The sequence below is a fragment of the Corylus avellana genome, chromosome 5 (genome assembly GCF_965113065.1).
Source record: "Corylus avellana chromosome 5, dhCorAvel1.hap1.2, whole genome shotgun sequence".
Classification (NCBI taxonomy): domain Eukaryota; kingdom Viridiplantae; phylum Streptophyta; class Magnoliopsida; order Fagales; family Betulaceae; genus Corylus; species Corylus avellana.
The window spans coordinates 5586420-5611031 of NC_142494.1; the positions used below are offsets into that span (position 1 = coordinate 5586420).

The 24612-nt window shown below is 36.1% G+C and overlaps 1 protein-coding gene, 1 long non-coding RNA gene and 1 pseudogene across 3 annotated transcripts; 2 read left to right on the top strand and 1 right to left on the bottom strand.

Annotated features, from left to right (window-relative positions):
• The first annotated feature begins 4956 nt into the window (after positions 1-4956).
• LOC132182698 (G-type lectin S-receptor-like serine/threonine-protein kinase At2g19130 pseudogene) lies at positions 4957-7457 on the top strand (annotated as a pseudogene).
• Positions 7458-13902: 6445 nt separating this feature from the next.
• LOC148585277 (G-type lectin S-receptor-like serine/threonine-protein kinase At2g19130) lies at positions 13903-16702 on the top strand. The gene has a single exon (XM_088516527.1). The coding sequence runs from the start codon at positions 14045-14047 to the stop codon at positions 16511-16513; it is 2469 nt and encodes an 822-aa protein (XP_088372653.1). The 5' UTR covers positions 13903-14044; the 3' UTR covers positions 16514-16702.
• Positions 16703-17884: 1182 nt separating this feature from the next.
• Positions 17885-22321, bottom strand: LOC132180867 (uncharacterized). 2 transcript variants are annotated; one of them, XR_015912198.1, is made up of 2 exons: positions 22263-22321; positions 17885-18512 (listed from the first exon to the last, which is right to left on the bottom strand). It is a non-coding gene; the product is annotated as an uncharacterized LOC132180867 (long non-coding RNA). The 2 variants fall into 2 exon arrangements; XR_009440202.2 differs by lacking the exon at positions 22263-22321 and adding an exon at positions 18638-18808.
• Positions 22322-24612: the final 2291 nt, after the last annotated feature.

Consider the following 24612-nt stretch of genomic DNA (forward strand, 5'->3'; position numbering starts at 1 on the left):
GCTCCGGAGTGGAAAGGGATGCCCGTTACGGCCAAGACCGATGTTTACAGTTATGGAATGATGCTTTTTGAATTTGTCTCGGGAAGGAGAAACTCTGAGCCATATGCGAATGGCAAAATGTATGGCAAACTAGTTTCTTCCCAACTCGAGCTGCATGCCTTATAGGTGAATGTAACGCCCCGATATTTGAGCTAGCAAATATCGAAGTCATGACGCTGCAACTTTAGAAAATACAATCTTACAGCGGAGTATGTATATTTTTTTTATTTTTCTATGACCTAGGAATAACTTACACAACACAATTGAGCTGACTGAAATACCTCGAGGCAATATAAAATAGAAACATGGTTTTCATTACAACATATGTACACACTAGGTGTACCAAATATGTGCCACTGACGGCATCTAAATTAATATAGTAATATTTATTAAGTTCACACACATCACCATACGTAATAAAAGCGGTTAACATAAATGAGTCTTGCTCCATAAAGTAAGCATCAATCCTGCAGTAGATGGTCTATCAACCATCAAAACCAGTAAAAGGACCATCGTCCTCACTTTCTATTCCTGCATCAAGATCTATGTAAATATGACGTTATCATATTTACATAGGCAAACAAGTGAGTAATCTATTTTTCTAGAGATAAAGACTAAAAGACTAGTTTGAACAAGTAAGATTAAAGACTAAAATATATAATAATGAATGAGTTGTGAATGCAGCGTAATGACAGATTAGTTTATGTTTTATGATAATCTTTCTTCAGATCTCTTGTCATGAGCTCTCAGCCCGCTTAGGTCCGTTATGTCCCTCACACTTTAGAGATTTACCTGTTTGGTGCTAGCAACTACACCGCCCCAGCTTAGTTATATATTAGGCCTGTTGGACGGTTATATACCCCCATCCACTAAGATACCGAAAGTTCCTCGCGGCAATTCACCCATCTTGTTCTTAAGGTGGCTATCTTATCAGCCTATTTTATTAGACATATTATGCAGCAGTTGTATTATAAAATTATATTAATAAGACAAAATAAGAATTCCTATAACAATAAAACAAAGCTAGTACTCAGTAAGTATATCCATACTTACACTCCTTAGGGTAGTATTCTGCTCCACTTTTGCATATAAATACATACATACAAACAATACTTAGTTCATTCTCTAATAATATCATTGTTTAAAGGCCCTCATCTTTTTATATTTATTTATTATCCATCACTTCATCTTTACTTACTCATTTTAATCTAAGATAGTCACTTATAACTAGCTTTATGCCTGAATTCATTTTTGGTGACGAGGCTAATGGCCAGTATCACTAAATACAAACTAATATTATAAATAATATATATAAAGCATGATTCATATTTCGGAGATAAGACCAATGGTCCATACCTACCAAAGTATAAATCAAAATTTAAATGACAATAAAAGAAATGACTGAATGTAAATACTTAATTCATATTCTGGGGATGACCGCCAAAAATATGAATTAAAATTTAAATGACAATAAAAGAAATGACTGAATGGAAAAGCTGTAAAGTAAATAATATATAGATAATATCATAAGCCCTTAATTGATTTTGTCTACTAACTCATTATTATTAATTCACTTGTATCCATTACGCTATTTTACATTATACGCTTATTGGGTCTTAAACAATTAAATGATAACAAGTGATACAAGCAATAAATCATGATATTTATACAAGAAACACTTACCCAATAATCCTTAAAAGTAAAACTCCACCAAATCTTCTCTAGGTAGCTAGTTTAGAAAATTAAGAACACTTGAACACTATAAGAAAGATCTAAGCTATATGGTATTTGACTAGAACTAAGAAATAAAATGAAAGGAGGAGCAAACAATTTTACTTGTTCTAAGATTGTAAATGAAAAGCTCAAGTGAAAGTGACTTTAGCTTAGGCTCTATTTATAAGAGAATGAATGGTTATGATTTATTTTTACACATTTGATCTAAGGGTTGAGATGTATTTAACCAAAAGAATGAACCTAGTCCATATTTCATGCTCTATACCAATTAGTATTTTCGTCTAAAATGAGGGCAGTGTATCCTGATCCGTTTTTCAATGTCCAAACGTACTCCGATTGACATGAAATTTTGAGAGTAGATAGAGGACTCCAAGAAAAACATTTATATTTTTGGTTTGACTTCATCCGAGTTTGTTTGAGTCTATTTTTGGCCTGTACAAAGTTTCCAATTCAACTTAGGCTTTAACTATTTGTATTCCCACTTCGCCACTTGCATTATTAAATTATTATTATCATGATATTTCCCATAACCCTCATTACTAGAAGACTTTAAGCTTTCAACAAAGGTGGCTAGTCTTGATATCTTTCTTTAGCAGTTTTAATCTCATTTAGACAGTATGAAAATTAAGACACCGCTTTTTAGGTTAAAAATTAAAAAGCTTGAAATTAATTTATGACTTCACTAAACGCCAATATAAATAATTTATTTACTAAATTGGGTTTAATTATGCCCATAAACATATTAGTGAAGCTAAATTTTTAGAATTGAAGTAATATACATAAGAGGTAAAAAATCAATGTAATATACCTTTAACACTAAATAGTTATTTAATATCATTAATCCACATATCATTGTTCTAATTTATTGATTATATTTTTAATCTATTTAATATTAGTTAAATAAGAGTTTTAAAATTTAGGTCATTACAATGAAGGTGGCGATGTCCTTAGCCTATTAGATCCCAGGCCAAAGGGAAACACTGATTTAGAAGAGCTCACAAGAGTTTGTAAAGTTGCTTGTTGGTGCATCCAAGATGATGAAACTAACAGGTAAGCGATGGGTGTCCTAATAACTGCTATATATAGCTTATATTTTTTTCTGGTAGGAGTGTTCGTATATTCCATGGAAGCTTGAGGACAAGGTTCCAGTCGAAGGGGCGGCAAATGATAGGCAAATTGGTAGAATTTAATTTGCAATGTAATGTTATAGTGGGGTATTAGAGTTAGTAAACCCCTTTGGTATGGTTATACAAATATTGTGGTAGCGGTTATTCCCTTTTTACTGCAACCGCTTTTAGTAATTATTATTTTTAAGTAATTGTAGTCCCAACCGTCAGGCCGGTTAGCATTTAATCGCAACTGACAGTTATTAACCGCTAATCGCTTTTCAAATAATGGGTCTTTTGAGCCTCTTTTAGTGTCTTAAACCTCTTTTTAAGGCCTATTTTAAACTTATGTAGGCCATATAATAAAATGAGTAATAGCTATTTCCAAGGCAAACAAATGGGCTTGTAGTATCATCCTCGATAGTAACTCTCTGCTGATTATCATTTAAGCCATACAGAATGGATCCATATTAGTAGAATGGGGAAACAAACATTACAAATTCAAACAACCAAACACTTAATTAGAAACGACTAATACTGTTTGGGCAGTCTTAGCAATCAAACAAACATCGTACCTCCGAAGCTGAAGAGAGAGCTGTTTAGAGTGGACATAGGAGTCATCAGTATGGGAGAGCCTGAGTGCTAGTGATTAAGAGAGTGTGAGCTTTAAGAGTCTGGATGAAGAGTGTGAAATGTGAATGAAAAAATTGAGACAAGAAAGTAGTAAGAGGAGGTTCAAATCCTATACCAAAACCACATTATTATTAATTATATAATATATATTACAAACTGGTTACTGGTTATTAATCATTTTCTTCTAACCCTAAGCTAGTTGCAATCGGTCTAGTCGATTATGCAGTTATTAGCAGTTAGCGGTTAATAATTGTCTTGCTTGTACACCCCTGCGTTTTGAGAGTATGCCTTCCTTGGATATTAAACCAGCTCACGTTAAATACACTTTAAGCCAGGCCCACTAGCAAAGGAGCCTACAAGCCGGTCGTACGTCATCTATGTTAGGCCGACCAGACCTAAATCGATTAGGTTAGCTGGACCAAATTTATCATGACTGATCAGATATAGAGGGTACAAAAAGAAGCAACATCCACAATATCTTAGTTCTTGCCACCTGAATTACTAGCATTCTAATACAACTAGAAAATGATGGAAACGTGAGCTAAGAGAGTGGGTGTCACATAATTAAATTCGATGATCCTTGAATCTCTTCCCTCAATTGATTGTGCATGAGAAATTCTATAAAAAGGAAAGGGGTGGATTATTGAGAGGGACGTCCATTCTCCTTAACAAACACACTTACTCTCTCTGCTTAATTTACTTCTCAAAGTCATTCACTGACATAAGCATCAGAGTCACTTCCGCTTAACCACGAGCAAGTCACTCTGACATTTCTTTTTTTCCTACCTTGTAGACATTGTTGATATACGGCAATGTGTGCGACCAACTAACCTCTTCAGTTAGGATCACGCGGGTCACTTTGACATTTCTCTTTTCCCTGCTTTGTAGGCATTGTTGATTCAAGGCTCTATGTGTGACCCACTAACCTCTTCAATTATGACTACCAGTGTGTTACTTTGACCATTCTCTATTTCCTACATTCTGGTCATAGTTGATCCAGGTTTTAGTGTGCGACCAATGACCTATTCATGACATACATTTTTCAATCCATGTGAAAATTAAAAATGCATATAAAAATTAATAGGTATTTGTAAAAACATATTATTTTAATAGACTAAACATATATATTTTTTTTAATTAGAAAAAAAAAATTGAATGAATTTATTTCCATCCACTGTGAAGTGTAACTTCGTTCGGTGAAAATTATATCGTCTACTTTCATCCTAAACACTTCACCGTACTAAAAAAAAAAAAAAACAAAACAAAACACAAACATCTCACCGTGATAAAAAAAGAATTTTCAACACAAGCTCATTAACTCATATTTTGAAGGGCTTATAAGTCCGTTGACTATATCAACTTCCCCTGTTTCAACAAACGCAACCAGGAAGCGATACAAGTATTTTCCAGGATTCTTTCTCTCTAGCAAAAATTCTTTGCAACCATGGATACCAAGAAGAATCCATGGCTGATGCTTTCTCTTCTCTTCCTCGCCTTGTCTGTCAACAACCATCTTTCCCTTGGAGCTGACACCATCTCCGCCAACCAATCTCTCTGTGGTGACCAAACCATGGTCTCTGCAGGTGGGAACTTTGTACTGGGTTTCTTCAAACCAGGTAACTCTGCTAAATACTACATGGGCATGTGGTACAGTACAAGTAAAGTCTCAACCAAAACCATAGTTTGGGTCGCAAACAGAGATAAACCAGTCTCAGATATAAGTTCTTCTGTATTAAGAATCTCGGATGGTAATTTGGTTCTCTTCAATGAGTTCCAAATTCCAGTTTGGTCCACAAATTTGAACTCCACCACTTCATCGAGTCCTGTAGAAGCTGTTCTTCTAGATGATGGAAATCTTGTTGTGAGAGATGGGTATAATTCATCACAATATTTATGGCAAAGTTTTGATCACCCAGCTCATACATGGCTTCCTGGTAGTAAGCTTGCATTCAACACAATTACCAATGAATACCAACGCCTCATTTCATGGAAAAATGAGGAGGATCCTGCACTAGGACTCTTCTCTCTTGAGCTACAGGCAAATACCTGTTCGTATATTATTCTGTGGAATAGGTCCATTCAGTATTCGACTAGTGGAGCTTGGGATGGGAAGATTTTTAGCTTAGTTCCTGAAATGAGGGCCAATTATATCTACAACTTCAGTTATGTTAACAACACAAATGAGAGTTATTTCACCTATTCTCTTTATAATCCTTCCACCTTTTCTCGATTCGTGATGGATGTTTCTGGGCAGATTAAGCAATATACATGGTTAGAAAATACCAATCAGTGGAATTTGTTTTGGGTTCAACCGAAAACACAATGTGAGGTTTATGCTTTTTGCGGGGCATTTGGTAGCTGCAACGAAAAATCCTTGCCTTTTTGTAGCTGTTTAAGAGGTTTTGTTCAGAAGTCGCAGAGCGACTGGAATTTGTCAGATTTTTCTGGGGGCTGCATGAGGAGAACTGCTTTACAGTGTGAGAATACCAATCTTACTAATGGGCACGAGGACAGATTTTTACCAATGCCCAGCATGGGTTCGCCTGTACATCCACAATCCGTTGGGGCTGGAAATGCTGCAGAATTGAATCCACCTGCTTGAATAACTGCTCTTGCACTGCTTATGCTTTTGAAAGCAATAATTGTTCATTTTGGGTTGGAGATCTCGTGAATCTGCAACAACTCACTGTAGATGATCCTAATGGGAGAACTCTATATCTCAAACTTGCAGCTTCTGAGTTCTCAAGTAAAAAGAATAATAAGGCCAAGGGGATAAATATTGTTGGTGCTGTTGTGGTTTCAGTTGCAGGGGTAGCCGTTCTGCGGGTAGCAGTTCTGATAGGCCTTTTTGTTGTTGTAATCTTTTGGCGAAGGAAGAAAGCTGTTGGAACAGGGGAAATAGTAGAGGGTTCATTGGTGGCATTTGGGTACAGAGACTTGCGAAATGCGACCAAGAATTTCTCGGACAAGTTGGGAGGAGGAGGCTTTGGCTCTGTTTTCAAAGGGACGTTATCCGATTCAACACTCATAGCAGTCAAGAAACTTGAAAGCATCAGCCAAGGAGAGAAGCAATTCCGCGCAGAAGTCAGAACAATCGGGACAGTCAACCATGTAAATCTTGTTCGGCTTCGTGGGTTCTGCTCACAAGGTACTAGAAAGTTGCTGGTCTATGAGTATATGCCAAATGGCTCTTTAGAGTCTCATCTTTTCCATGAAAAGTTTTTGGACTGGAAAACAAGATACAAGATTGCTATAGGAACAGCTAGAGGGTTGGCTTATCTCCATGAGAAATGCAGAGAGTGCATCATACACTGTGACATAAAACCAGAAAACATTCTTCTTGATGCTAATTTATGTCCAAAAGTGGCAGATTTTGGCCTGGCAAAGCTTGTGGGTCGAGAGTTCAGCCGAGTCCTGACAACCATGAGAGGCACAAGAGGTTATCTGGCTCCGGAGTGGATTTCAGGGATGCCCATTACGGCCAAGGCCGATGTTTACAGCTATGGAATGATGCTTTTCGAATTTGTCTCGGGAAGGAGAAACTCTGAGCCATATGCGGAAGGCAAAACTAGTTTCTTCCCAACTAGGGCTGCAAGCCTAATAGGTGAAGGGGGCGATGTCCTAAGCCTATTAGATCCCAGGCTAAAGGGAAACGCTGATGTAGAAGAGCTCACAAGAGTTTGTAAAGTTGCTTGTTGGTGCATCCAAGATGATGAAACTAGCAGGCCGCCGATGGGTCAGGTAGCTCAAATGCTTGAGGGAGTTTTAGATGTGAACCTGGCCCCGATTCCATATTCTCTCCAAGTACTGTTTGCTGACAACCAGGAGCACATAGATTTCTACACCGAGTCACACTGAAGCCAAAGTTCATAGGCACAGAGCAATTCTTCAACTGCTTCCGCTCAGTCGAAGAGTGGCATGTCATCAACGAGTTCAAAGTCTTGAGAGCAATCAAATGAAGCCGTCTTGAGCTCTCATATATGTTTGGTAAAGAACGCATTTTCTCATTTTTGTTCTTTTTAATTTGTGTCCTAAGAACTGTTATATAGGGCTTATATTTTTCTGGTTGGAGTGTGATAGGTCCCTATCAGAGTCAATAAAGATAAATTGATAATCTTCACTTAGGATGGGAGTAATTACAATACAAATCTCCACTTAGAGCTGGAGGAATATCACAGTATAAACACTTTCTTCTTTACTCTTCCTATTCTAGTGACACAAATATATATAAACTTAATACAACAACGGTTACTACTTTTACTAAAAAAACTACCCACTACCCATGTTAACAAATATTGATAATAATTGATGAAGTTAACTACCCACTACCACCCATGTCTTAAGCCATGATGATGAGATGGATGTTGAGTCGTATGAGACACTACTACCAGAGGGTTTGTGTATTCCATGGAAGCATTGTTTCAAAATCTCAAATAATGCAATTGGCTATGGCTACTGGTGTAGGGATTTGCGGTTATTTAGTTTATCATCTGATCATCCCTATTGCTTTAGTAATTGTTATGCTTCATACTAATTGTTCCTTCTTTTTTGGGGTTTTTTCTTCTTTAATTGTTTTGGTAACCTTTGGTGACCAAACATGCATGATGGATATATAGTGTGAAAACTGAAGAAATTTATAATGCTATGAATACCAAATGCAGAAGAATAAAATAGACAAGAGACAAAATATTTTACGTGATTTGGTCTATGACCTACGTCCATAGATAAAGCTCAAATAACTACATTATACTCTTATTGAATGATTATTTTACAATACAAATTATCCTTATTTAGAGGGATGTGGAGAGAATACAAAAGGACATAATTGATAAAATCAAATCAGTATGGAATGTTTCTGATTTGATTTTATCAATTACAATTAATACAAATATATTTTCATAATATCAAATCTCACACAATATATCATAACATTCCCCCTCAAACTCAAGGTGAAGGATGCTGAAACCTTGAGTTTGATTTTCTTGGACTGCATTGGCTAGAGGCGGTTGGCGACAGTGATATGAGATGTGCCTTCAATAAAATTAGGCCAACTATGGGCTAAAATGCAAAAGCAAACCATGGGCTGAAATGAGCCTGGGTTTTAAACAGTACCACAAGGCTGAAGAGAAATGGGCCAACTATGGGCCAAAAATGTCATTGTAAACAATACCACAAAGGCTGAAAGACTTTGAGCCAACAAAGGGCCAAAAAATCGGTCTAGGTTAACAAAGGACCAACAATAGAGCAAATAATGATTAGGCCAACTTTGGGCTGAAGTGGTCAGGGTTTTAAACAATACCACAAAGGCCGAGCAGAAAGAGGCCAACTATGGGCCTAAAGACGGGCAACTTGGCCTCTTTTGATTTTTTTTTTTTTTTTTTGTCAACCGAGATTCTTTTCCCCATTTTTTTTACTCAATTTTTTTTTTTTTTTCTCAAGAATATCCCGCTTGCAGATTACATAAACTGGGATAAGGAGTGCCTTAATCCCGTAATCAAACAGAACTCCTATAGCAACTAAATCAAGATATATATTCCTAAACTAGAATAGGAATATCTGCATACTCAAAAAAGGGTAAATCAAAACCGTTACCAAACACCATTCATCTCCTTCAATTTCTTCTCCAAATTGATAGCACACGTTGCTGGTGGCAGTGATGGCATGGGTTGTGAACAGTGCAGCTGAGTGACACTTTCTGTAAGGTGGGCTGATGCTAGACAGTAGGTATCTCTGGGTCAAGGGATGGTGGAGGAGAAGATCTTCGGTGCGGCGCAATGGTGTGGATTGATGACAGCTACGGACAACAGGTACGGCGTGATGGTGCATGGATCATTGGCCGAATGGTTCCGGTTGGAGGCGAAATCTGAGGAGAAGTTGGTGGAGAAGATGGCAAAGAAGATGTCGGTTATGTGGTCAAAGGGGCTTCAAGGTTTCTCTGCAAAACGTGGCGGGTGGAGAGAGGGTACTTCGAAGCTTTGGACAACTCTAGAGAAGATGCTAAAGCCGAAGGCTCGAGGAGATGAGGTTGACGGTGGATTCGCTGGAGAAGAAAACTGGTGGATTCTTCTCACAGAGCTCTTCCACCCCCTTTTTCTTTCTTTTATATCAAAGAAAAATAAAACAAACCAAAATAAAGTCCACAGGACCATTTGGATCGATCACTAGTGTAGGCTAGTGGCTTTTATACCATGAAGAAATTTATAATGTTATGAATATCAAATGCAAAATAATAAAATAAACAAGAGACAAAATATTTTGCGTGGTTTGGTCTATGGCCTACGTTCATAGATAAAGCCTAAATGGCTACATTATACTCGTATTGAATGATTGTTTTACAATACAAATGTTCCCTATTTATAGGGATGTGAAGAGAATACAAAAATATATGGTTGATAAAATCAAATCAGTATTGAATGTTTCTAATTTGATTTTATCAATTACAATCAATACAAATATATTCTCATAATGTCAAATCTCACACAATATATTCTAACATTCCCCCTCAAACTCAAGGTGGAAGTTGCTGAAGCCTTGAATTTGATTTTCTTGGACTGTATTGGCTAGAGGTGGTCGGCGACGGTGATATGAGATGTGCCTTTAATAAAATTGGGCCAACTATGGGCCTTAAATATGTCGCATGGATTAAACATATGCTTTTATTTTTTATTTTCTTTTTTTCTTTTTTTTTTAAATGCTACAAAACATAAAATCAAAAGCTGCAACCTCCAAATGGCTAAACTGGAAAAAATAATAAATAGATAAAATAAATAAACTCTGCAACTATTGCATCTTGTGAAACAGCCAGTCTATGGGCTTCAGCTGGTGGCACATAGATCCATGATGGAGTGTCCGTTGGAGCTTCGGATAACGACAAAGTGTTCAGGGTGGTTGGAGCAAGCGCATCTACTTGAAGAGACGACACGAAAATCGGTGGACTTGCGATGGGTTGAGTTCTCTTCGTTCGGATTTGGTGATTTCTTCTTCATGCATTAGGAGCTATCTCTGTGCTGCTCAAGGGTATCATGATATCCCGGTAGATGAACAAAAGAGCAAATTGAAAGAGAAACCATCGTTGATGATGCTCATGCCAAATATGGATTATTATTATTATTATTATTATTATTATTATTATTTTAAGATGTGGCATGTGGGGGGAGAGATTGTGAGAGAAAAAAAATCATAGGATCCAAAATTGGCGTTAGCCTATAGCTCTGATACCATATTAGAATTTATAATTTAGAGAAGAGAAATGAGAATAAGGAAGAGAGAATCAGAGAATTAAGGTGGTTCGGCTTATGGCTTACGTTCACACATCAAAGCCTTTTTGTGGTTACATCTTTTATTTTAATTTTTTTGTTATTATTATTTGATTGTATACAATGCTCGATTTATAGAGAAATAGTATGAGTCTCTTTTACTTCTACATTAACAACCATAATTGTAATTCTTGTCACTTAAGTTCTTATTACTTCTCTTGAGCTCTTGTAACTAACATCTCTTGATCTCTTGTAACCATTGTCTCTTGAGGTCTTGTAACTCTTGTCTTAATAAATAAAGTCACTAAGCGATTCAAAGATATCATGAAAGAAAAAGATGAACTAGGTTTGATAGAAAATGTTGATAGGAGGATAAGAAAGACGCCCTTGACTTCTGTAGTGTATGAAGATCGTGTTTATAGGAGGGAGAGAGAAAAGAGGCTATAGTTGAATTATTGCTGAGTGAAACATATAATAATGACGCTGAGATCTCTATGATTTCGATACATGGCATAAGAGGCGTAGGAAAAACAACTCTTGACCAACTTGTATTCAATGATAAACGTGTGCAAAGTCATTTTAACGTGAAAGTATGGGCTCATGTTTCTAAAGATTTTGATGTTGAAAAGCTGACAAAAACTATTTTTGAATCTGTTATCACCCAACCAATTCAAACCAGTGAAGCCAAAGATATAGAAATCTTGAAACTCAAATGAAATGGCAATCTATAAATGTTGCAAGTCAAACTAAAGAATCAACTGCTTGGAAATTCAGAAGTTTTTACTCATTCTGGATGATGTCTGGACTTGTGATTACAGGAAGTGGGATAGCCTACGTACTCCTTTCCTTAGAGGGACTACTACAGAAAGTAGAATTATCATCACAACTCGCGATTGGGAAGTTTCATCAAAGATGATGGGTAAAGAAACTAAAGTTCTAGCTCACCCTCTGCAACTGTTGTCTGATGATGCTTGTTTCTCTATATTTACCCTACATGTCTTGGGAGTAAGTGACTTTAGTGCAGCTCCAAACCTTAAAGGTATTGGTGAGAAAATCGGTAAGAAGTGTAAAGGCTTGCCTTTGGCGGCCATAACCTTTGCAGGCCTCCTACACTCTGATGAACCGGATCATCGCAGGTGGGTAGAAGTATCCAACATGAGGATATTGGATGCACCAGAAGAGAGAGATAAAAGTGTTCCATTTCTTATGTGGAGTTACCACCATCTAGATTTACATTCAGAAAGGTTTTTTGCATATTGTTCCATACTGCTGGAGGGCTATGACTTTGAAGAGAAGCAGCTTGTTCTCTTGTGGATGGCAGAAGATTTAATTCAGCTACAACAGGAAAAACAAATGGAAGATTTGGTTAGTGAATATTTTCAAGAGCTGGTAAAAAAGTCATTTTTCCAAAAATCAAGCAAGGATGAATCACGAAATATGATGCATGACTTTATCAACGCTTTGGCTCAGTGGGTTGCAAGAGGTACATGCTTTAGGATGGATGACAGATTTGAGGAAATTCCTAAAAAGGCTCGGCATTTGTCTTACTTGTGTGGCAACAGTATTTGTCATATTAACTTTAAGGCTTTATCTGAATTTACACGTTTACGAACCTTCCTACCTCTTGTGTTGCCAAAGCAAGGGACCCATTCCTTGACTAGTGACGTTCCTCTTCAATTGTTGACAAATTTAGGATGCTTAAGGGTCCTCTCTTTGAAGGGATACCATATAATTGAGTTACCAAAATCAATCGGTAATTTGAAACATCTATGATACTTTGACATTTCTAACACTAGTATCGTGAGTATACCTAAATCATCAACCACTCTCCACAACTTACAAACATTGATATTAAAGAATTGTTCAAAGCTAGAGAGATTACCTTCAAAATTTCGGAACCTAGTCAACTTGCGCCACCTCAATATCCGAAAAACATGTTCATTGGTAGGAATGCCTATACAAATGGGTAAATTGACTTGTCTCCAGACATTGTCTAATTTAGTTGTGGGAAAAGGTTCATGCTCCGGGAAAAGAGATAGGGCATTTGTTGCATCTCCGAGAGACACTCCACATTTCAAGATTAGAGAATGTGATTCAACCTCGAGATGCAACAGACGCCAATTTAATTCAAAAGGCCAATCTTGGTGAGTTGCTGTTGAAATGGACTCCCAACTTGGATGAGCCACAAGACAGAACAGTTGATCTAGAGGTACTTAATGAGCTGCAGCTTCATGAGGCTTTGAAAAAGCTCACTATCAGGTGCTATGGACCTATGGTGGTATAAAATTTTCGGCATGGTTAAGAGCTCCTTCATTTCCTAATATGGAACGCCTAAGAATTGAAAAGTGTAAAAAGTGCACATCATTGCCACCAATCGGGCAACTACCATCTCTCAAAGTCCTTTTTATCATAGGCATGACCATAGTGAAGAGTGTTGGTGCAGTTTTATGGGGAAGTTTGCTTGCGACCTTTTAGATCCTTGGAGGCTTTATATTTTGAGAATATGGAGGAATGGGAAACTGGATTCTTTATGGAGAGTTTTCACACCTACACAAGCTTTCCATTCAAAGTTGTCCCAAGCTGTCGGGAAAGTTAAACTTTCTGGTATTTTTTATTTCATAATTATATATGAAGAGGCTCATTGCCCACCATGTATAGAAGATTTATTTTAATTTACTGTTGAGGAAATAGTCTCAGTAGTAAACTTTCTTGTTTCTGTTTTTAGTACAATTTCATATGTAAATTTATGTGAAAAAATTCAAAGTTTTACCTTTTTTTTTTTTTTTTTGTCATAAAATCTGTATTCGGTACAAACTCTAAACACTCAAAACATCCATAATTACATGAGTTTTTAAAGTTTAGGATCCAAATTTGAGTTGAATTGATTTCCAAACGTCGTCTTGTTTCGAAATTATGGGCAAATTTATCATTAAATTTATAAAATTCTGAGTTTCACAAATTCAATAATGAATTTATTATCTCTTATACAGACAATAGACATGGACAAAAAATAAAATAAAAATTGAAAACAAAACATTTCTCAAAATTATATGATCAACATTCATCCTTACCATCTCACCGCAATTATAGGGCTTCCTCGGAAAAGTCGTGAGCCGAAACGAACTTTCAAGGCGACAACAAAAAGGCAATATCCTGACGGGCGTATTCGTCAGTTGACACCACCAACTTCCTCTGGCACACGGAAGCGAAACGAGTATTTAGACCCGTTCCTGAATTCGCTTCTCTCAAGCTATTCTGCAAATATTCTTTGCAGCCATGGATACCAAGAAGAATCCATGGCTTATGCTTTCTCTTGTCTTCCTCGGCTTATCTGTCAACAACCATCTTTCCCTTGGAGCTGACACCATCTCCGCCAACGAATCTCTCTCTGGTGACCAAACCATCGTCTCTGCAGGTGGGAACTTTGTACTGGGTTTCTTCAAACCAGGTAACTCTTCTAAATACTACGTAGGCATGTGGTACAGTACAAGTAAAGTCTCAACCCAAACCATAGTTTGGGTGGCAAACAGAGATAAACCGGTCTCTGATAAAAGTTCTTCTGTATTAAGAATCTCGGATGGTAATTTGGTTCTCTTTAATGAGTCCCAAATCCCAGTTTGGTCCACAAATTTGACCTCCACCACTTCATCGAGTCCTGTAGAAGCTGTTCTTCTAGATGATGGAAATCTTGTTGTGAAAGATGGGTCTAATTCATCACAATATTTATGGCAAAGTTTTGATAACCCAGCTCATACATGGCTTCCTGGTAGTAAGATTGCATTCAACAAAATTACCAATGAAAACCAACGCCTCATTTCATGGAAGAATGAGGAGGATCCTGCACCAGGCCTCTTCAATCTTCAGCTAGAGGCAAATACCAGTTCGTATATTATTCTGTGGAATAAGTCCATTCAGTATTGGACTAGTGGAGCTTGGGATGGGAAGATTTTTAGCTTAGTTCCTGAAATGACCTCCAATTATATCTACAACTTCAGTTATGTTAACAATACAAATGAGAGTTATTTCACTTATTCTCTTTACGATCCTTCCATCATTTCTCGATTTGTGATGGATGTTTCTGGGCAGATTAAGCAACTGACCTGGCTAAACAATACCAATCTGTGGAATATGTTTTGGTCTCAACCGAAAACACAATGCGAGGTTTATGATTTTTGCGGGGCTTTTGGTAGCTGCAACCCAAATTCCTTGCCTTTTTGTACCTGCTTGAAAGGTTTTGTTCCTAACTCGCAGAACGACTGGAATTTATCGGATTATTCTGGTGGGTGCAGGAGGATAACCACTTTACAGTGTAAGAATACCAATCTTACTAATGGGCACGAGGACAGATTTTTACCAATGCCCAGCATGGGTTCTCCTGTACAACCACAATCCGTTGGGGCTGAAAATGCTGCAGAATGTGAATCCACCTGCTTGGATAACTGCTCTTGCACTGCTTACGCTTATGCAAGCAACAATTGTTCATTTTGGGTTGGAGATCTCTTGAATCTGAAACAACTCACAGGAGATGATCCTAATGGGAGAACTCTATATCTCAAACTTGCAGCTTCTGAGTTTCCAAGTAAAAAGAATAACAAGGGAATTATTGTTGGTGCTGTTGCGGGCTCAGTTGCAGCAGTTCTGCTAGGCATTTTTGTGATTGTGATCCTTAGAAGAAGGAGGAGAGCTGTTGGAACAGGAAAAACAGTAGAGGGTTCGTTGGTGGCATTTGGGTACAGAGACTTGCAAAATGCGACCAAGAATTTTTCGGACAAGTTGGGGGGAGGAGGCTTTGGTTCTGTTTTCAAAGGGACATTATCTGATTCAACAGTCATAGCAGTCAAGAAACTTGAAAGCATCAGCCAAGGAGAGAAGCAATTCCGCACAGAAGTCAGTACAATCGGGACAATCCAACATGTAAATCTTGTTCGGCTTCGAGGGTTTTGTTCAGAAGGTGCTAAAAAGTTGCTGGTGTATGATTATATGCCAAATGGCTCTTTAGAATCTCATCTTTTCCATGAAAAATTTTTGGACTGGAAAACAAGATACCAGATTGCTCTAGGAACAGCTAGAGGGTTGGCTTATCTCCATGAGAAATGCAGAGAGTGCATCATACACTGTGACATAAAACCAGAAAACATTCTTCTAGATGCTTATTTATGTCCAAAAGTAGCAGATTTTGGCCTTGCAAAGCTTGTTGGGCGGGAGTTCAGCCGAGTCCTCACAACCATGAGAGGCACAAGAGGTTATCTTGCTCCGGAGTGGATTTCAGGGGTGGCCATTACAGCCAAGGCCGATGTTTACAGCTATGGAATGATGCTTTTCGAATTTGTCTCAGGAAGGAGAAACTCTGAGCCAGCTGCAGATGGCAAAATAAGATTCTTCCCAAAACTGGCTGCAAGCCTCATTGGTGACGGGGGCGATGTCCTTAGCCTGTTAGATCCCAGGTTGGAGGGAGACGCTGATGTAGAAGAGCTCACAAGAGTTTGTAAAGTTGCTTGTTGGTGCATCCAAGATGATGAAACTAGCAGGCCGCCGATGGGTCAGGTAGTTCAAATCCTTGAGGGAGTTTTAGATGTGAACCTTGCCCCGATTCCAAGATCTCTCCAAGTGTTTGCTGACAACGAGGAGAACATAATTTTCTTCACTGAATCATCCTCAAGCCAAAGTTCACAGGCACGGAGCAACGCTTCAACTGCTTCCTCTCAGTCGAAGAGTGGCGTGTCATCAACGAGTTCAAAGTCTTGAGACTAATCAAATGAAGACATCCTGAGCTCTTATATATGTTTGGTTAACAGGTTAAGAGTGTATTTTCTCATTTTTGTTCTTTTAAATTTGTGTCCTAATATCTGTTATATATGGTTTATATTTTTTCTGGTAGGAGCGTTTGTGTATTCCATGGAAGCATTGCTTCAAAATCTTAAATAATGAAATTGGCTATACTGTGCACTCGACTATATCATTTTAGTTAAACTAACACGACCATATGAATAAAGTCAAGAGTAACTTGGTGGGGTTGAGGTTTAGTCTATACGAAGATGCCAGCCTGAAGAATGAGAAAGCCTGTCTTTTGCAGACATAATGATAACATTTTCAACCAATAGTAAAGACAAGCTAAATGTTACAAGAAACTAGTGATCTCAAACTAGCGACAAGATTAGCTGAACCCAAGATTACATGATGTTTTACTTATAATCTGTCCTTGGTATAGACATACAAGCAGATACTTTTCCTGTTTTGACCAATTATAAGGCCATCCATCTTTGTATCCTCTTCCATGTTGCTTTCATGTGGCATATCCCTTGCTGCACCATCAGCAGCTGCAGATATATATATTGGCGTCTGTATCATATTCATGGTACATGGGCATTGAATTCTGTTGACCCTTTCGCTCCTGAGCAGGCCATATAATATCAGATTGATCTCTCACGTACCGTTTTAGTATCATTATTTTAAAAATAGATTTATGATTAGTTTGACGATTGTTTATCTTATCTGTTTGTAAGTCTAATTAAAGATGGTTTATGTTAATACAAATCATACATAAAATTATTTTCAAACTTTTCTTTGAAGGAGGCCAAATTTCCTGTAAGGACCTATATTACGCACTTGAGAAATCGGGCACGAACCATAGAATTGGTCAATTGGTGGTCTAATCTGACTGAATGAGTCGTGGTTACCTATTTTATGTACAAGTCAAGCCGTTCAACCAAGAAGCATTCCTATCATATACAAGTCATTAGGATGTACCTCAATGTGTATGATTAGTCTTTCTTTCCTTATGTGGCTAAGCATCCCTGAATGAATTTCCCAAGCTAAAGGGATTAATAATAAAGACTATTCCTATATGGATCTGCATGATTGACCTGCAACATCCATTGAATGATCCCCTAAAAACTTCAAGGAGTCGCCATAATTTGGTTGCCAGTTTTCAAAATAGTTTACTGTAATCTAGTTTTCTTTCATTAAGAAAAGCACCATATTTTCCGGGGATAATTCTCTTCACCCCTGAAAAGGTATGGTTACCCAGTTGAATGATAACAGTTCTCTTAACTAGACAGTAGAGGCTTGCTTGTTTTATTTAGAGAAGTCTTTGATATTTTGATTTGCAGATCCAGGTGGGGATGAATAGGTGCAGCAAATACTCCCTAGCCCAAAATAATAGACAATTAATCATCCTCAGTGGTGAAACTTTTTGTAATTAATCATTAAATAATAACTAATCAAGTTCCTCAATCTCTGTATCCCCCAACACCAGACCTCCTCAATCTCTTCCACTTGCCCAGATCCATCTCCTTCTCAAACCCGACCCAGAAGACCGCAAATTATCAGAACCCCACAGTCTTTCTGGGAGACGTTAATCCAACCGGGCTGGACCATGCCACTGGCGCATCCTTCTCAAACCCGACCCAGTGACTCTTCCCAATTCCACAGCCAGTGCCACCAATTTTGGCAGTCCGAGCAATTCTAGTCACAAGCAACCCTTCTCCGATCGGCAGCAACTGGGTTCTTGCTCCACTGCACCACCAGGACTCCTTGGAGAACGCATTGTACCAGACAACAACGATGCCGCTTTGCTTCTTCACCGCTTGCACGGCCTTAAAAATTACTTCGTGATTCTCCAGATTACAGTCACTAAGCACGAAATTCGTTTCCTGTATTGGGTTAGTACCAGCTTTTGAGCTTCCCCCGTAACAAATTCAACGTTGCTGGAGATGGTTGCATACTTGCCATGATTTCTGAAATTCTGAAAACATGCAATTGGGAATGAAATCAAAAATACCCAAAAAAATGAACAATCAATCTACAAGAAAACATCATAGAACAATCAACAAGTTTCAAATTCATAAAAAAAAAAACCCAGTATTCAACCATCTGGTCCATCTCTCTCTGTCTCCGGCCGAACCCACACTCTCTCTCTCTCCGGCCATCTGCTTGCCAAACCCAACTCTTTTTTCGCCTACAACCCATTTTAGGAAATCCAAATTTCACTCAAAATTTAAATCCCCAAATCTCTCCCTCCATCTCCATCTTCCCTCTCCCCCCCCCACCCACGGGGCACTGCAGCAAGGCCGACCACCTGATTCCAGTCACCCCTTTTATATATATATATATATATATATATATATATATATATATATAAATTAAATTAATAAAAAATTAGCTATGCTGAGGTGGCAAACGTTGTGTTTTAACCAATTTAAGAGCCCTTAAAAAATTTTAAGGGTAAGAATTTTATTGACATTTCATTGATAAAAAAATAAAATTTTGAAAAAAATGAGTTTTTATTTTTTATTTTTTATAACTTGACTCATGAACTTTTATATATATATATATATATATATATATATGCATCCCATTTTCTCTAATACAGCAAACACAAACACCAAAAAAAAGTATGAACGCCCGGTTTTAATGGAATTCGACTTCCATGTTGTTATTTTAATAACGGCATGTATGCTGTAGTTGAATCAACGGTCAATATTGAATTTTAAAGTTGACTTATTTTTATAAGCATTTAATAGGATAGAGAAAATTAAAAGAAATTTTGAGAAATTCAATCTTAACCGTTGATTAAACTACAGTATATATGCTTTTATTTTAATAACAGCATGTAAGCCAAATCTGTTTCAATGTAGTGATTAGTGTGAATTCTCTTTTTAATTAGTCTGCAGAGAAAAATATATTTTTTATTTTTTTATAGGATAAATATATTATAAGTTCCTGAGTTTGTTTAAAAAATATACTGTCAATTTAAATGCCAATAAAATTTTTAACGTCAAAATTTTTTAACTGCCATTAGATTAGCTGAATCACACAAGCATTTTGACTGCCATTAGATTAGCTGAATCACACAGGCGTCAGCATATCTAATTTTTTATTAATTTAATTTAAAAAGTAAATTAAAAAAAAAAAAAAACCATCTCCAACAGAGCAAACCATCTCCGGCAAGGATCAAACAGATCAAACAGATCAAACCATCTCGATCTGTTTGATTTTTGGATTTTTGGATCTTGGATCTTTGGTTCAGAATTCATAGAAAATGAAAATTACTGTGATAATTACTGTGCAGTTTCAAGCCTTCTTTGTACGGAAGACAACAGCATATTCGATGAGAACGATTATGGGGCCGTGGAGGAAGAGTTTGAGGGCACATGGCGTCATCGGAATCATCGAAACTACGGCCAAGATCGGAGCTTTGGCAGTGGCAATGGGGTGCCCTTGCGGAGTTACGGGTGTTTGGCTTTGATGTTCTAAAAGGAATGCCAGCATTGCCTGCTGCTGATTACTTGAAGAAACAACCCAAGATCCAAAGATCAAACAGATCGATATGTGCATGCGCCCAGGTGAAATTAACCGAGAAAAATCAAACAATAAACAAAAATCAAGGAAAACCCAAAAGACAAAAAATGAAATTCCCCCCAAAAAAAAAAACAATCACCACTCCGCAGCAAAACGCCAGAGACCAACACACAACATCACAAAGAAAATGCAAAGAAAGGGACAGAAGGAGATGGATCTGGGGGAGATGGTGGTTTTTTTTTTTTTTTTAAAAAAAAAGATTTATTTTTTAAATTAAATTAATAAAAAATTAAATATATTGACGTGACAAAACAATGCATTTCAACCAATCTAACTGCAGTAAAAAAAAAAAGATTTATTTTTTAAATTAAATTAATAAAAAATTAAATATATTGACGTGACAAAACAATGCATTTCAACCAATCTAACTGCAGTTAAAAACTTTTAACTATAAAGATTTTATTGACATTTCTATTGACTCATGGAGTAAATTTTTTTTTTTTAAAAAAAAACTTATAGATTTTATTTTTTGGGCGAGTTCACTCAGGACTTATAATATTTTTACCCTTTTTAATAATACAAAATTGTTTAAAAAGCTAAAAATCTGTTTTTTAAAAAAGTTTTAAAATTATGTTTTTTAAAGTAAATCTTTTTCGAGAATGAAATATCTTGAGTCACTCAATTAGCTTGCTGGGAAAAAAAAAAGAAAAAGACAAATTAGCTTGCATGAAAATATATATATATATATATATATATATATATATATATATATATATTAAAATAAATATTGTTTACAAATTAAAAAAGGGTTAAATACTAAAAACGCCCCAAGGTTTGGACACTTTATTTTTTTTCTCCTAAGTTTTGATTTGTATCACAAGAGATATGCGGGCTGTGGTTTTGATAATGACTAAATTGGTCTTTTCATCTATTGATCATTAATTGACTTAACGAAAGTCTATATCACTGACACGTGAATCAATTAAAATTCGATATCTAGCATAAACTGATGACGTGGCCACCTAATTAAATTTTTATTTTTATTAAAAATATATATATTCTTTTCATTAAAAAAATTAAATAAAAAATTTAAGTAGGTGGCCACGTCATCACTGATGACGCGACGTCATCACTGATGACGTGGCCACTTATGCCATATGTCGAATTTTAATTGGTCCACGTGTCAGTGACGTAAACTTTCGTTAAGTCAACTAACGGTCAATGGATAGAATAACTAATTTGGTCTTTATCAAAACCACAGGTACCTTTTGTGATACAAATCAAAACTTAGGGAGAAAAAAATAAAGTGTTCAAACTCTAAGTGGATTTTTAGTATTTAACCCTTAAAAAAATTTAAAAAATAAAAACTAAAAAATAATTGTTTAAAAACTAGATAAAGTTCATTCTCGATTTTTTTTTTTTTTTTTTTAAGAAATGAAACGTTTTTTTAATAAAATTAATTTTTTAAAAAGTGAAAAAAAAAAAAAAAAAAATCATTCTCGAAAAAGTTTTTTATATTTTTTATATTTTTATGTATCCCACTTTGTCGAATACACCAAACACAAACACCAAAAAAAAAATGCAAAATAATGGTCTTATCCTGCAATGTTTTTTTCGACAAAATGCATCCCATTTTCTTGAATACACCAAAAAAGTGCAGAATAATTGCCTTAATAGACCAAACAGAAAATAATGCAATTTTTTTTTTTTTTCCTAATAAAGCTAGTTGTCTAACACATGGGGTTTCATATTTCCATTTGTTTACACAGCTCTGTCTTTTTCTATTTCTCTTCTCTTTTCTTTAGCAACTGCAAATTTCTTTTGCACAGATTCAGAAGCTAAGAGATGCAGACCGAGAAAGAAGGAGAAGAAAAACCAAGAGAAACAGTTTGTTTTAAGAATTTATTTTTTATTTAATTAATTTGCTGTCAAGATTTTTTGTAATAGAAACACGAAATGAAATCAAGAAATAAAGATTAGCTTCAACAAATTAAGTAGAGAAGTGAAATCAAGAAATCAAGCATAGCTTCAACAAAGTAGACTTACAGTAGAGAAGTGAAATCAATAAATCAAGCTTAGCTTGAACAAAGTAGACTTACTAAGCAGAGGATCACGCAGCTGCAACATACATTATAAAGAAACACAAGACAACACAAAATGAAATGGAATAAAGCTTCAACAAAGGAGGACTTACTTCTATGCGTGAGAGAGACACCCTGATGCAGAGAGTGATTTGCAGGGATTGAGATATGCAGAATGAAATACATGCACAATAAAGCAGTAAAGCACTAACAAAGCACTGAAAAATAAAATATTACACAAACTGAACAATAAGATGAAATGAAACGCACAGTTTAACCAAATATGATGTAATGAAACGCACAGTTTAGACAGGTGTCAGTATTTCAAAATAGCCACTTGTCAATACCACAGGCACTCTGGCTCAAAACTCCCTGCTTTACATATATAGACACGTCATTTGCAAGTATACTTTGGCAGAAGTAAAAAATAAGAATAGGAATTTGTTTAGAAGAGATTGTAGTAAAAGTGATGAGATAATGCAGTAAGTCCAAAATTTGATTGTTTGTTCCAAGGTTGTCATGCACTTTACATTCCGACAATGTCACCACAGACTAAAAAAAAGAATTGTTAATACCCTAAAGAAAAATTCTACAGTTACCAAAGTCGGTAAATTTCTCTACGCTAAAATGTTTTCAATAGGACAAAACACTCAATAAATTCATTAAAAAAAAAAAGCTAAAAAACTAATTTTATTTTATTTAAAAAAATTGAAATTCATTGCTAAAATTAGAGATGAAATTGCGGATGCAGATAATAATTTTTGGTATCTGTATCTACATTATGCAATAACTATCTGTATTTATACAGTTATTGTAATCAATAATTACAGTTATTATCGGCTATCCCAATAAAATAATGACTAATGAGTATTTTGGCTTCATATCATAGTAAATGACTGACAGGGGAGTGATGATCCAGATAGGCCATTCCTTCAGCTATGCCACTATCAAGTTCCGTCCCTTGAAGACCACAGCCGATTGGGGTCCGTACTTCAATCCTAGTTCTCAATCCCGATAGCCAAGAAGTCAATATGTCAACATAAAATCTAGGATACAATCCTACTTTCCTTAAAACCCAAAATACTATCGTTAGCTCACAAGATCTGAAAGTCATAAGTAATCTCGACGCCAAACCTTGAGTCGCACAATAAGACACTGTCTCAACGTACAGTTTAACTACTTTATATATATATATATAATAATGGCAGCACAGTACCTTCCAACTTGGGTTGAATGTGGATTGTGGAAGAAACGTGTCTGCCATGGATAATGACAGAAGCACAACTTGAGAAGAGCATGTTTCTTCTCAAGTTAGGAGTTGGCGATCTTATGCGTGATCCATGAAACGCACTACCAATTATTTTAGGTATAAGAGAAATGTGAAACACAACATGCTGCTAATAATTATTCATCATTAATTATCTCGTAAAGTTAAACTTTAACATACTTACAAATATATGAAATACTATTAAAAAGATACAAAGAAATAAAAAAAAAAAAAAAATAGACAGTTGATCAATACATGATGACAAAGGTATATATATTGGTAGTGGTTTATGATGCAACTTCCAACTTGTCACAAGCATGTCTTCTTACCGCAGATGATAAAGATTATTGATGAGATTATGAAAACATTAAGGGCTAAGATAGATGGATTTGGATTCACCACAATAAGTGGATTTGCAAAATTGTTAATAATTTGGTTAGCTAATTATTATGAATCTCAATCCTAATATAGATAGCTCAACACACGCGCAATGATAAAGGTGATAGTGGTATCCGAACCATTTTCCATAATATCATTGCTTGCAATGACCAGATAAAAAAGAAAAAATACAATCACACTAGTCAAAATATTTTGCAGTGGTGGTATTATTGTTGGGATATGATGGATTGCGACTAATTGGGTTGTTGTGACTTTGTTTATTTTTATTATTGATTAATCTAGATTTTCATTTTGGTAATTTATTGTTTCTTTACTGTTCTTTTGGTTTTAAACAACATCTATGGGAACAAATATTTAACATATTCCAATTTTTAAGGATAAAAAATTTATTTGATATGTGTGTTTTATGCTACTGGGCCGGTAAAGAAATATGGCTAAAATGATATTATAAATATTTTTTTAATTTTATTTTTGGTTAATTGAGTGAGGAGAAGAAAATAGGTTACTGACAATATTTAAAAGACTTTTTGGATGGATTATAGTGAATAAAACCGGCCAATAGAGCAGATTATAGGCTAGTTTAATTAACTGATAAACACAGCATGCACAACCAGTTACCGAAAACATTAATAAAGAAGACAAAAGTTTATTTTTCAAATTTTATTCTAACCCACAGCTTGGGGCGGTGAATTGGCCTTCGGTCCATTCGCCTTTAAAGGGAAGACAGTGGACAGTCACAGCCGCATCAAAACACAAAATATAACAAAACAATATATCTCCTTGAAAAAGTTGTGGCC